At 50.0% G+C, this 13,245-nt stretch overlaps 2 protein-coding genes across 2 annotated transcripts in view; one reads left to right on the top strand and one right to left on the bottom strand.

The window, feature by feature from the left end:
- The window catches only part of LOC120241374 (olfactory receptor 10J3-like), a 164,949-nt gene that overhangs the window by 56,783 nt on the left and 94,921 nt on the right, over nt 1–13,245 (top strand). The window lies entirely within an intron of this gene.
- LOC120241357 lies at nt 681–10,081 on the bottom strand. The gene is made up of 4 exons (XM_039246417.1): nt 9,153–10,081; nt 4,767–4,929; nt 3,709–3,884; nt 681–1,656 (listed from the first exon to the last, which is right to left on the bottom strand). The coding sequence occupies exons 1-4, from the start codon at nt 10,079–10,081 to the stop codon at nt 681–683; spliced, it is 2,244 nt and encodes a 747-aa protein (XP_039102348.1).

The following is a 13,245-nucleotide window of genomic DNA, read 5'->3' on the forward strand; positions in this document are numbered from 1 at the left end:
GAATCCGGGAGACGGACCTGTTCGTCGCTACTACCTGTGACACACCGTCTGGATTAATAACAGCTGAACCGACCCAGGAGGCTCTTGGAATGTGCCCTTAAACCTGACAAGCTCTGGGATGGCCAGGAACTCTAATTAAACTGTCTGTGGTCAATCACCATCTTTAATAAGCAGTTTTGCTAGAAGCTGGGATAAATGAAAGCCAGGGGAGGAAATCTATTTTCCCTTGCTCTCCCATCCAGAGGCCATTCCTCCTATCCACACAGTCACTTATTACTTGATATATCATGTATAAACAGATTCTAACAGGGTCTCCCGTTTGGGAAATCCTCACGCTCTTAAATAGGAAGGAATTGTAGGAGAAAATGCATCCTGTGGATTCTGCTGCATCCTCTCTGTTGCCTTCATTAGAAACCAAAATGTCCATGAAGGATCCTGAGCTCACACTGCTTCCTGACCTCTTCTTCGGGCAATTCCTGTCCTCGTTTGTCTACTTACCCACAAAAACAGGGCTAATGCTTTGTTCAGGGGTTTTAAAGTTTTCAGACTCACAGTTGGATGTTGCTGCTGTTCCTCTGCCTCCCTCTGGGGCAGGTCTCTGGGAGCCAAGGCGCCAAGCTCTGCTCCTGTTCCTGCTGAAAGTGGATGCTGAGAGCCTCAGCAGGGCACTTCCTATTTTGTCAGGGAAGCTTCCTGCCCATGGCACGGAGCAGAGCATCCTTGACCTCCTTGTTCCTCAGGGAGTACACCACCGGGTTCAGCAGGGGGGTGATGACGGTGTAGGTCACCGAAATCAGCTGGTCCTGGTCCCTGGTGTTCTCTGACTTGGGCTTGAGGTAGGCGATGGAGGCACAGCCATAGTGGACGATGACGACCGTGAGGTGGGAAGCGCAGGTGGCGAAGGCCTTCTTCCGGCCCTGGGCGGAGGGGATCCTGAGGATGGTGGAGATGATGAGGACGTAGGAGATGAAGACCAGGCCCATGGGAACCACGAGCACCAGCACACTGATGATTACAGTCAGGATCTCGTTGACCGAGGTGTCGATGCAAGAGAGCTTCATCACAGGTCGGATGTCACAGAAGAAATGGGCCACTTTCGTAGCACAGAAAGGCAACCTGAACACAGATATCACTTGGGTCATGGCTACGATCAGCCCAATGCTGTAGGCGCCCCCCACCAGCTGGACACACTCTCTCTTGTTCATGATGACTGAGTATCTCAGGGGGTTGCAGATGGCCACATAGCGGTCAAAGCCCATGGCCGTGAGAAGGAAGCAGTTAGTGATGCCGAAGGTTACAAAAAAGAACATCTGGGTGGCACAGCCTGCCCGTGAGATGGACTGGTTCATACCTACAAGACTGGAGAGCATCCTTGGGAGAATGACCAGTGTATATACCGTCTCTGAGGAGGACAGCATGCTCAGGAAGAAGTACATGGGCGTGTGCAGGTGGCGGTCGGTTCGGATGATGGTCACAATGACCACATTGCCAGCCAGGGTTAAGATGTACAGTGCAAGGAACACGACAAAAAGCGTGAGCTGGTGCTCACGGAAGCTGGAGAAACCCTGGAAGACAAACTCAATTATGAGAGTGTGGTTCCCTCCCTCCATGGAGTGCTTGCAAAATCTGAAATGGAGAAGAACAGAAGGTGCATAATTTCAACAAGGCTGTAGATGCACATTTCTCAGATGGACTGAACTCCATTCTCAGCTGTGAACCTGGGGATGCATTTCCCTGTGCGTTAATCTCTGGGTTGACTTAAAATACTTCTACTCTGTGGCTGTCCTTTACAATTTCCTATGCATCCCAGAATCTATCTGTCTATAAATCTATTTATCTTTCTATCTTTCCTTTCCTTTCCTTTCCTTTCCTTTCCTTTCCTTTCCTTTCCTTTCCTTTCCTTTCCTTTCCTTTCCTTTCCTTTCCTTTCCTTTCCTTTCCTTTCCTTTCCTTTCCTTTCCTTTCCTTTCCTTTCCTTTCCTTCCTTTCTCTCACAACATAACTATGTACATTCCCACTCACTTCACCCCACACTTCTCTGGAATGCCCTCCCTCCTTTTCTCCTCTTGTCTAAGTATTTCCCCATTCCTCAAGGACCGTTGTAGGTATTGACACAGTATCCACAGCTATTGTGCCACAAGGTCCTCATGCTTCCATGGACGATTGTCTCCCTGCCTGTGCCATGCCGTCCACACACAAACGCTCTGCGGCATTACACCTTTTACATCTGCGCGTGTCACCATCTCAGGCTTATGGATCAATCAGATCATTGAAAGTAACTTAAGGGGGCGCCTGGGTGGCTTAGTCGGTTAAGCGTCCGACTTTTGCTTCGGTCATGATCTCGCGGTTCATGGGTTCGGGCCCCACGTCAAGCTCTGTGCTGACTGCCAGCTTGGAGCCTGGAGCCTGTTTCAGAGTCTGTAAATCCCTCTCTCTGTGACCCTCCCCTCCTCACTCTGTCTCTCTCTCACTCTCCTAGAAATAAATAAAACATTAAAAAATTTAAAAAAAAAAAGAAAGTAACTTAAGGATTGACTGGAGACCTTTTTTTTTTTCTCTTTCAAGATTATGAAACCTCCCTTTGCACACCCTTGAGGACATAGAGGCAAAGCAGACCCAAAGGCTCATATTGTTTCCAAGGAAGAAAAGGCAGATCTAAACCAACCACTGCCCCCTGGCCACTGCTGTCTCGGAGACATGGGCATCGGCCGGCAGGGTGCAGCCTGACTCTGCGATGGTGTGAAGCTGCACTTCCCCAAACTAAAAGGCAACTTGACAGCCCCTAGACCTTAGTGGGCAGACACCTGCTCTGCAGAGAGAAGCAGTTCTGCCGGGGAAGATGGAGCACATTCAGTTCTCTCATCGAAAGTCACAGCAGGCACCCCACTAAAGATTTGTCATTGTGGTGAAGGATGGGGCTCAGTCCGATTTGTCATATTTCACATTTTTGTCCCGTTAGACAGTAAGCTCCTGTAGGGAATGTAAATTATATCCGATTTGCCTATGCAGATTCAGAAAGACTTGGTATGTAAAGTAAATCACATCAGTGATGAAGGTTATAGGCACAGAGACCTCCTTCCTGTTTATAAAAATTTACTTAAAGGATGTTGGCTACTAGCTGTCACTCATTTACACTAAAACTGCTGAAAGAGTAAAGCTGCACCAGAGACATTTGTGAACAGAGAAAATCATTTTGACACTGAACGATGTGCCAAAAGACATTGAACTTCTCTGGATGGAAACTAGGTGGTGGTCCAGCAGGAGGTGGCCTGGCAGCTCTACTGTGAAGTCAGAAGCTTGTGTCCCTGCTTCTGATTGTTCTAATGATGGACACAGCTGCTGCCAGCAACTAATGCTGCTTAGCTGCCTGCCACCCACATGACAGACCCACCCAAGGAAGACTTGTCCTATTCCAAACACCCATAGGGTTTCTGCTGAGAAGCCACCGGCCAGGGTGACGTCTGATCTGGCTGATGTCTGTCTGTCCTGAGGTAGAAGGGTGGCTGCTATGACCCGGCTAGCACCCTCCAGCCTTGGGAGCCTGTAAGTCTTGCATGGAAATCAAGGGAAAGAAGAGCATACACGTCCTTATGAAGACGATGATAGATTGCTACACTGCAATAAGTTAAAGCCAGCCCATGGGCAATAAGCCGCATCTCATTTCCTGTTCTGGAGAACACTTACTGTGTCTGCCTGGTGCTGAGTCACAGCAGGAGAGCCGGGCTGGAGGCGGCCATGGTCTGCAGGTGCAGAAAGAGCAGGGTGATGGAGAGGGATGGCCCGTCACAGGCGGAGGCTGAGCAGACAGCGGATAAACACGCTCTAGCAGGAGGGTCGGCAGCTTGGAAGTCGCAGGCGGCATTGACCACGCCTCTGTGCGAAGTCTTTGCAGCAGAGCAGGTGCTCCCCCAAGACCAGCCAGTGGGGCTCCAGGGGCTCCCGCCCTGAAGATATCCCGAGACCCCCCCCCCCCAACCGACCCGGGGCTGGGAGGATGTAGACTGTAGGCACCCGGGGGCCTCATTATACGAGGGACTCATTTACCCAGTCCCAGATTTAGCCGTGTGGGAGCTTGGGGCAAGTTTTTCAAGTAAAAACAGCATTAGATAAGGCTGGTTTATTTACTTGAATTTTACTTGTTAGCGTCCATAAGCACCTTGTGGGGTTTTTTTTTTTTTTTTTTACAGATGTGCCTTGGAAATCCATAGTTTCCTAACGCAGGCAGCTCAAGCTTGGAGATATATCGTCTTGCATGTCAGGGCCCCCGCCCAGTTTAAGATGATGGTTTTCTCTGACCACCGGGGTGGCTGAGTCAGTTACGCCTCCGACTTTGGCTCAGGTCATGATCTCGCGGTTCATGGGTTCAAGCCCCGTGTTGGGTTCTGTGCTGACAGCTCAGAGCCTGGAACCTGCTACTGATTCTGTGTCTCCCTTGCTCTTTGTCTCAAAAATAAATGTTAAAAAATTTTTAAAGAATGTGGTTTTCTCTTTGGAGTAAGAGCAGTCAGCTTTGGCCCTGGCTTTGTGGAGGGCTCTTCTGGCTGCCTTTCTGCCCTGTGGTACTCAGAAGTGGAAGGAAATCTCTTTGATCCCAAAGACCCTCTCTTGGAGGCCAGGAAATGGATGGGGGCTGAATACTCTTTCTCTTTGCCCAGAATTACCTCCCCCCTCCATTTTGGCAAAACTTCTAGTCTGTCAAAATCCAATGCCAGACTCTCGGACCTATCATTTGCTTACCAGGTTCTTACTTGACCATGTGTGCTTACCTGTGTCCATTCATCCTTCATGCACCAGCCAGTGCCAGGCCCCAGGGCTGGTTGCTTGGAGCAAGGGAAATGCAGGACACAGCCTTCCAGCACCTCATGGTTTAGTTTAAGTGACAGAGGATTAGAGTAAACTGAAATGAGTGGGGGCGGGGAGGGGATGTTCCTGGATTAATTGCAGGTGGATCACAGAAAAAATTCTTACGCTAAAGACCAGGCTACACGAGGTCTTAGAGTAGTGAGATTTTACCACTTGTTTTTAAGGGCCCCTCACATAATTTAACTTATTGCTCCTGCTTAGGGGCTTCAGAGTCCCGTAGTAACTGGCACGTAAGAACCACCGGCTGCCCTGTACCTTCTTCCTGCCTGTCTGGTGACTCTGCTTTTTTGCAAGATTAATGTGGCAGCTGTGTGAGGGTGACAGGGGCTTGGGGAGAAGGCAGGGAGATCAGCGAGGGGGATAATGTCACAGGGCAGGCCAGAGGTCAGTTGGGGGTGATTTAGGGGGGTGGCCCTGGAGGTGAGAGGGACAGAGGTGAGAGACATCTGAGGTGAGTAGGCTGGTGACTGCATGTGTGGATCAAGGGAGAGGAGAGGACCCATCATTTCATACACTAATCTCAAGTTCATTCATGCCAGCTCCCTGAGACTCCAGTCTGCATTGCTTCCTGTTGGAACCGATAAATTGACCCAAATGACTCCTGTTAATGGTCAACCACTAGGTGTGATTGGTGGCCATGGGATCCTAACAGGGAGGGAGGAGAGGTGAACAAAATAGCTCAGCGCTTTATCACCTTTGCTTGGGGACAGATTAGGAGGATTTTGGACAAGGGTCACTTGGATACATGGTGTAAAAATGTGGCATCTGGTGAAAACAAGAGGTCGAGCTTCAGAATAAGCTTACACTTACTGAGCCCTTTCACACGGTTTTGTCTGAGTCCTCCAACTGGCCTATGAAGCCTGTGGCATCCTTACTTCACCAATGAGAGGTGGTGAGGAGGACACTCTGTCCTCAGTGGTAAACCCACTGGACTTTGATGCGAGATAGACATGAGCGTGTGGGGTGACTATTGAGACGAAGCCAGTGAGGTGGCCGGGAGCACCCACTGTCGACCCCCTCGGCTCTGCAAAGCACATTGTTTGGGGGCCAGATTCCGGTAGCCCTAACTATGGGTCCTTTGTGGCTTTCACGTTAACTTAGGGTTCCAGTCTAGACTTCCTAATGGTGCCTTAGAATTGTCATGGGGGTGTTTCAGAGCCCTGAAGAGGACTTAGTACAGAGTTTGCTGAGGTCAGCATGGTTCCTGAATGTCTTAGTTCGGGCTCCAGAACACCATAGCCATAGACTTGGAGGGTCTTGCAGCTCTGAAAGCTGACAATCCTAGGTCAAGGGGCCAGGAGATTGAGTTCCTGGTGAGGGCTTGCTTTCTGGACTGCAGGTAGCTGGTTACTCTCTCTGTCCTCATACTTTGAAGAGAGGGAGAGAGAATCCTCTGGTATCTCTTCTTAAAGGGCCCCGATCCCATCATAACCCCATCCTCATGACCTTATCTAAACCCAATTCCCAGAGGTTCCATTTCCAGATACCATCATGCTGGGGCTAGGGTTTCAACACATGAATTGGGGGGTCACGACTCAGTCCACGGCAGTGAAGTTATGTCTAATCACACACACACCCCAACCCTATCCTTCTCATCCAGAGCTGGGGGCTCTAGTTTACATGTGAAAACTCCTTTTTAATCTTAAAATAACTTTATGGCTCTCCAGCTTGATACTAGTTGAATCATACAGTCATACTCTTTGTATCTATTGATAGAAAAAAATAAATTCTGAAAAAGAGAACCACGAATCTGGTGATCAGTATACTGTCAAATGGATTACAGCACAAAAATAGTTCGACATGTTTTTGTTAGTACGTATCGGGCCTGCCTCTGAAGATGCACCCGTGAGTCCTGGCACCGACTCAAGGCCTTAGCAGAGAAGAGGGAATGACACCATGGGAAGTGGCTGGCAGGCCTGCACATGGGCAGGGCGTCGGGGAAGGGAGTCTGGGGTAGGAAGTGAGAGAGGGAAGCGGCTTATTGACACGTGACAGGCATAACCCAGAAGTGACTCTTGTAAGACCCTGAGAACAGGTTTTGTGGACCGAAATCTGGGAGCAAGGACCACTGGGCAGGGTGTGGGAGTGCTCCTTGCAAAGTCTCTCCTGGGAAGAGGGAGCTCATTCCATGACTGAGAACTCTGAGAACTGGGGCTATGTGTCCATATTGGGTTGACTTGATATTGACCTCAGAGTGACTTAGAGAGCAGTGTGTGGTGGGGGTGGGGAGCAGAGGAGGTGCTAACCGTTACAGCTGCTCCAGGAAATGTGAGGCCCGTAAGATTTTCAGGGCCTCACAGGAACCCTGGAGGTTGATCTTGCTGGCTGCAGGGTGCAGTACGAAAGGAAGGCCAGTGAGATTAAGTCACTTCCGTAGAACACACATTTATAATGGCAGACCTAAGATCAGGACACGTGCCTCTCTGGCCCCAAAGCCTGCACTCCCTCTACAATACTACTGCCTGTTCATCTCCTACTAGGTCATCAGGATGAACAAGTGAGGAAGTGGATGGATCTAGAGTTAGTAAGCTGATGGGCACGAGCTCTGTCACCCCATCACCCCCCACCTGGCCTTTGGCCCACTTTATCCTTTTTCTCTTTGCATCTTTAAAGCTGTGCTGAGTGGAGAAAGTGCACCAAGATATTGAAGGAAAGCATATTAAATACGGAATTTCTGAACTTCCAGAAAGATTTCCAGGACCCAAGGCCATTCCAGGGAGATTTGAGCTATGCGTAAATTCGCAACGTGTGGCGCTCCTTCTCCAGTTATTAGAAAGGAGGAAAGCTGGCTAAATAGCGATCATGAGCCCATAATGCAGCTGCTGGCTCTGGGGCTGGATTGCGTGTTTTCGGGTCCTGATTAGGGCCCACATACTAGCTCTCTGGCCTTCAGGACGTTACTTTATCTTTTCAGGGTTTAGGTTTCCCATTTGTAAAATAGTTTAATAAATTACCTCCTAGATTAATAGTGAGGGTTGAATGAATGCTGGCTGTCTAGGATGAGTTCCATAAGTGTACCGAAAGGGATGTCACAAAGTGGAGGCCGGCAACCTGAAAGGAATCTCGTAATGAAAGGAAAAGAGGAAGAAGAGCTGTGTGCTGATGCCAGTTGTGTGTTGGTTGCTTACAGTTGGCCTTACTTCCTTCTTTTCCTCCTCCTTTCAATAACTCCCAAGCTCCACGTACCAGGCACTGTTCTAGGTGTAGAGGCAGAGAGAGGCTCTGTTCTAGGTGTAGAGGCAGTGGAGCCTGAGTGATTGCCCGGTGGGCATGAGCACACCTGGGCACACCTGGCCGGTGCCCTGAAGCAGAGCTTGAGCCTGCCCCTGTGCTCGGGACTAAGGACACGCTCTCAGAAAATGGAGGGAGAGGCAGGGTGGGGTGGAGCATAGCTCAGCTGGGATGCGGTCTTGGACAGCCTGATCTAATGGAAGACTCTAGAGTTAATCACAATTTGAGGCAAGGTGGGTGTCTTTGTACCTCCCAGGTCATTCAGGCACTGGCTGTGTAGTGGACTGCCCCAGGGAGGGCAGGAGTGGGGTATGTGTCCCCCCTGCTGAGAAAGCCTCCTTTCAACCAGTGGTGATTGTTCAGAGTGGGGGCGGGGGAGAGGGCAGCACCCTCCAGTAAGTCACTGCAGAGGCATCTGGGGGAGGAGAGGGGATGGGATGTGAAAGATGGGAACTCTTGTTTTGCAACTCTCAATATCCAGGAAGCTCTTTTTACAGTGTTTTGCTTTATTCTTCTCAACCAGTTTGTCAACTGGCTCTCAGAACCTGTGTCCGACAGAGCTGTCGATGGTTCATGCAGGTAGGAAGAGGCACAAGGTAAATTAATGGAGTGAATTTTTTTTATTGTAGTATGAAATACAGTGTAGAAGTGCTAGGTGTAAATAATGGAGAACTTGTTATTTCAGTGCTCTCGATTTCCATGCTGAGGCCAAGTTCCGATCCCATAAATTCCTGTGATAGATACTATATATTCTTCCCACCCTCACTACTAGTTTATAATCCCTTATGCCAGGGGTAATGGGAATGAGGGCTAACATTATAGTACAGCTCCTGAATATGCTTTATCTTACCTGGTTTTCACCAAGCCTGATAAGCCCATCTACTGGTCTTGGGAAATTCATCAATCTCTTATTAATCTTTCCCTTCCTTGTTTTACTCCAGCCCTCTCATTCCTAGATGCTGCCCAGATCAGGTACCTGGTACCTGTCTGACTTGGTCCCTCACTGCAACTCCTCAGCAGACTTTTTAATTTTATGGAGACTGGCCAGCACTTAAGAGAGAGGCTTTTTGCCCAAAGCTCTGAGCAAGGCATCCTTGACCTCTTTGTTCCTCAGGCTGTACACAACAGGGTTTAGTAGGGGTGTGATGACCGTGTAGGTCACAGAGATGAGTCTGTCTTGCAGGGAATTTTGGGATTTGGGTTTTAGGTAGATGAAGGAGGTGCAGCCATAGTGGACGATGACCACCGTGAGGTGAGAGGCGCAGGTGGCAAAAGCCTTCTTCCGGCCCTCAGCTGAGGCCATCTTGAGGATGGTGGAGACAATCAGGACGTAGGAGATGAAGATCAGCACCATGGGCAGAACAAGAACACACAGACTGATAAGCAATGTGACAAATTCTTTGATGGTCGTGTCAGCACAGGCCAGCTTCATCAGGGGCCGGATGTCACAGAAGAAGTGGGAGATGATGCTGGCATCACAGAAGGGCAGACTAAACACAGAAGACACCTGAATGATGGCCGTGCTTAGGCCAATGCTCCAGGAGCCACTTGCCAGTTGTAGGCAAGTCCTTTTGCCCATGATGACTGAATACCGCAGGGGGTTGCAGATGGCCACGTAGCGGTCATACCCCATCGTTGTGAGCAGGAAGCAGTTGTTGATGCCGAAGGTGAGATAGAAGAAGAGCTGAGTGGCACAGTCTGGAATGGAGATGGCTCGTTGGGGGCTGAGGAGACTGGACAGCATCTGGGGGATGATGGCCACTGTATAACAGGTCTCCGAGAGGGACAGCACGCTCAGGAAGAAGTACATGGGTGTGTGAAGTTGACGGTTAAGGCGGATAACCGTCAAGATGATGGCATTGCTGGCGAGGGTCAGCAGGTACAAGACCAGAAAGACCACAAAGAGAATGAGTCTGTGCTGCCACCCAAAAATGGAAAAACCTTCAAAGGTAAACTCTGTCACCGCAGTCAAGTTGGGTCTTGGCATTGAGGAGAATCTGGGTCTGAAAGAGATGAAGCAGGGAATTTGAACATCCAGGCTGGAAACAGGAGGCCGGTCCAGTGTCCTCGTCAGCTGTGTGCAGGGACACAAAATGGGTGCAGCTCCCAGTTTCCGAAGCTCTCAGCTTTCAGACACTGGCCAAGTTCTCCAAGACTTCCCAAGGTTCTCAGGGGCCTTCACACTGGGAGACAGACGCAGGGAGGTGGGGGAAGAGAGTAAATACCTGCAGATAGCTTGAGTGCACCTTTCATGCTTGGCTGGAGGAGACGCAGATGAGAGAAGGCACTAGACTGAGTGTGCACAGCCCTGGGAGTCCACCCAAACTCACCTGCTTTGGTCCAGCAGTGATACATCATCTGTCAGAGAGCCGGTTGTGAAGGGACCTCCGTAAAGTGAGAATTCAGGCCAGGGACAGACTGCTGTTGGAGACGTGATTCTGGGAGGTAGGCGGCCAGACCCAGCTCTGCTCACAGCACCTAATATTGTCCCCCCACCCCCCACCCTCGTGGGTCAAATTCAAAATGGCCAGTGTCAGGCACCTGGGTGGCTCAGTTGGTTAAGCGTCCGACTTCAGCTCAGGTCATGATCTCCCTGTCACTGGGTTCAAGCCCCATGTCGGGCTCTGTGCTGACAGCTCAGAGCCTGGAGCCTGCCTCAGATTCTGTGTCTCCCTCTCTCTCTCTCTTTCTCTCTCTCCCTGCCCCCACCCCTGCTCTGTCTCTCAGAAAATAAACATAAAAGAATTTTAATAAAAAAATGGCCAGTGCCTGGACTAGGTCAGTGAGAGGGGAGACTACTTTTTCTCTCGGTTAGAGGCTGATGGGTGGACCCAGGATGCTCTGCGATCCAGAGCCCACTCCTTGCTTTCCTCCATGTGTTCCCCAAATACCCCATTCTTCAACACCTACTTCCCCTCCCTCCCGTGTGGATGGTCCTTTTTGCTTGTTTCCTAGTCTAGTCGAGCATCTCAGGCATCCTAAAGGTTTGAAGTACCAATACCTCCAAGACAACAGTGATGAAAACAACAAAATATTTACATTTCTAGAAACCTCTGCCTTTAACCCTAGTGTAAGTAGAAGATGCTTGCTTTACCTTTGCTCACTTTGTGTGTCTCCCTTTGCTCGTCTGTAAAATAGAATAATATATACTCACAGTGTTGCTATGGAGACTATATTAATTACCCTGTGTAAATAGCCAAGCATAGTTCTTGATATGTAACAGGAAAACAGTACATTCTGTTTCTGCTCTTTCACCCACCCTCCCCATCCCCACTTCCGATCGGGTTCTACTTGAATGGCAGACCCACCCAGACATCCAGGCATGGTTCTCATCATTGATTTGTCCCATCCTTGTTGACCGCGATACTCGGTCCTCCCTTCCCACCTCCTGTCTGGTTCTAGATTCTGCACTCTGGAGGGGACTGGGGCTGGTCTGGAGTCCAGCACCCCTGTGAACACACCCCAGCTCCAGCGGCTTCATGTTTGACCATTGAATTGATCCCTCATCTCTTCGGACCTCAGTTTCTCCCCCTGTAAGATGAAGGCAGTGCCGATCTCCATGGCAGAGGACTGATGGAAGAATTATACAACAAGATGCCTAGAAGGCATTTGGTGGAGGGCCTGGTATACAGTAGGCCATCAGTAAATGGTAACCGTTGATAAAGATGAGCTTCGATGTCAAAATAGGAGTGTTTTAGGTCATTGTTTTTATCTTCGATTCTCTCCCAAGTCCCAGCTCAGGACGTGGTTAGTCCTCATGTTGCTAGAATGTGTAGAGCAGCTTGCAGCTTAGAGGATGCTTTGCTAGCTTTTAGATACAGGAGGAGGAGGAGGTAACAGGGAAGGAAACATTCCGCAGGGGAGAGAGTTCCAAGGACGGGGGAGTGTGCAGATGTGGGTTGGGATGGGTAAGCCTTCCCCAGCGCAACACTTCTCCAGGCGTGCCCACGTCCGGGACCTTCTTCTTGGACTCTACTTGGACTCCTGCACTCACGAAACCCTTCAATTTCAGCCATTCACCGACCCTCACCTTCCTGGCCCCTGGGTTGAGATCTGGGACAGGAAACAGGAGGAAAATGGTGGGGACTTCTATATTCAGGTAATACACATTCTCTGGTGGAAAGGGCCTACTTGAGTTTACCACGCCAGAGTCTGGTGCTTTGTGGCTTGCCACCCAGCCCCCTACACCAGGAGAGTGATATGGGGTGGGAGGGGTGGGAGTGTGTGTTCCCAGGTCCCCTGGCTCCCTCAGTGTGGTGTGCTGAACACTGATTTTTGGGCTAAACGGACCAACGATGCCCTTAGAAAGTTCTGCCTGCGACTTTTCTAAGGCTTAGTTCCAAATAAGCCTTTCTGAATGATTTCTCCCCCCAGTATTTATAATGCTTTCTATTCCCTAAATCTTATAGCACAGCTATGCATTCATTTCTCCACTTGACCATACTCCCAGGACAGGGGAGAAAAACAAAGGGTGATGTCCCATGAGCAAGGATCGTGAGGCCACACCCAGGCAGTCAAGAACCCCTGCTTTGCCGAGTCTTGTAGGGTGACTGACCTCTTGCCAGGCGAGGCCGACACTCGATCAGGCTGGAGAGCACGGACCCACGACCGCCAGGGGCCAGCGCTCCTCCTCTGCCAGGCAGGTGTGCACGCTCAGAGTCTTCTAGAAGCCTAGAAGAAAACCTTAGACCCCGCCGGGGCCTGTCTATTAATTCCTGCACTAATTGGACAGGTCCAGGAGTCCCAGAAAGCAGCCGCAGGCTCCCATGGGCCTTCACGGAGCCCTGTTCTCTAAGTGTGTATTGCAGGCTTGTCATGGGGTACTGTTCTTCTGGGCTCCTGGGCCCTGGGGTCCCTCTCCCCAAGGTGGCAATAATAAGATCCAACTCTGCTGCTGTCTGGGGACCTCATTAGAAAAGGGGCTCCTCTAAACCAACTTGACAATAAACTATAAAAGAAAAAAGGGGGGGCTCCTCAGCCCAATCACATGGACAGTGTGTGTAGGTGATCTGGGCTTCCCCCAGGGACAAAGTCTTTGTGTTAGGACACAGCCCTGCTCTGCTCTGTAGATGAAGAGGAACTTTGGCCTCCAGACCCAAACCAATTTTTAAATTTTTTGAAATTTATTTCTTGAGAGAGAGAGAGAGAGAG

This window comes from Hyaena hyaena, unplaced genomic scaffold (assembly GCF_003009895.1).
Source record: "Hyaena hyaena isolate Hyena2069 unplaced genomic scaffold, ASM300989v1 scaffold_281, whole genome shotgun sequence".
NCBI classification, from domain to species: domain Eukaryota; kingdom Metazoa; phylum Chordata; class Mammalia; order Carnivora; family Hyaenidae; genus Hyaena; species Hyaena hyaena.

Excerpts from the sequence above, each read along its gene's own strand:
- LOC120241357 (XM_039246417.1), bottom strand. The coding sequence starts at position 10,081 with ATGCCAAGACCCAACTTGACTGCGGTGACAGAGTTTACCTTTGAAGGT. Across the intron at positions 3,885-4,766 it reads TGAAGGATGAATGGACACAG|ACTTCGCACAGAGGCGTGGT; the intron begins GTAAGCACACAT and ends TCTGCTGCAAAG. Across the intron at positions 1,657-3,708 it reads TCCAGCCCGGCTCTCCTGCT|TTATGCACCTTCTGTTCTTC; the intron begins GTGACTCAGCAC and ends GCCTTGTTGAAA.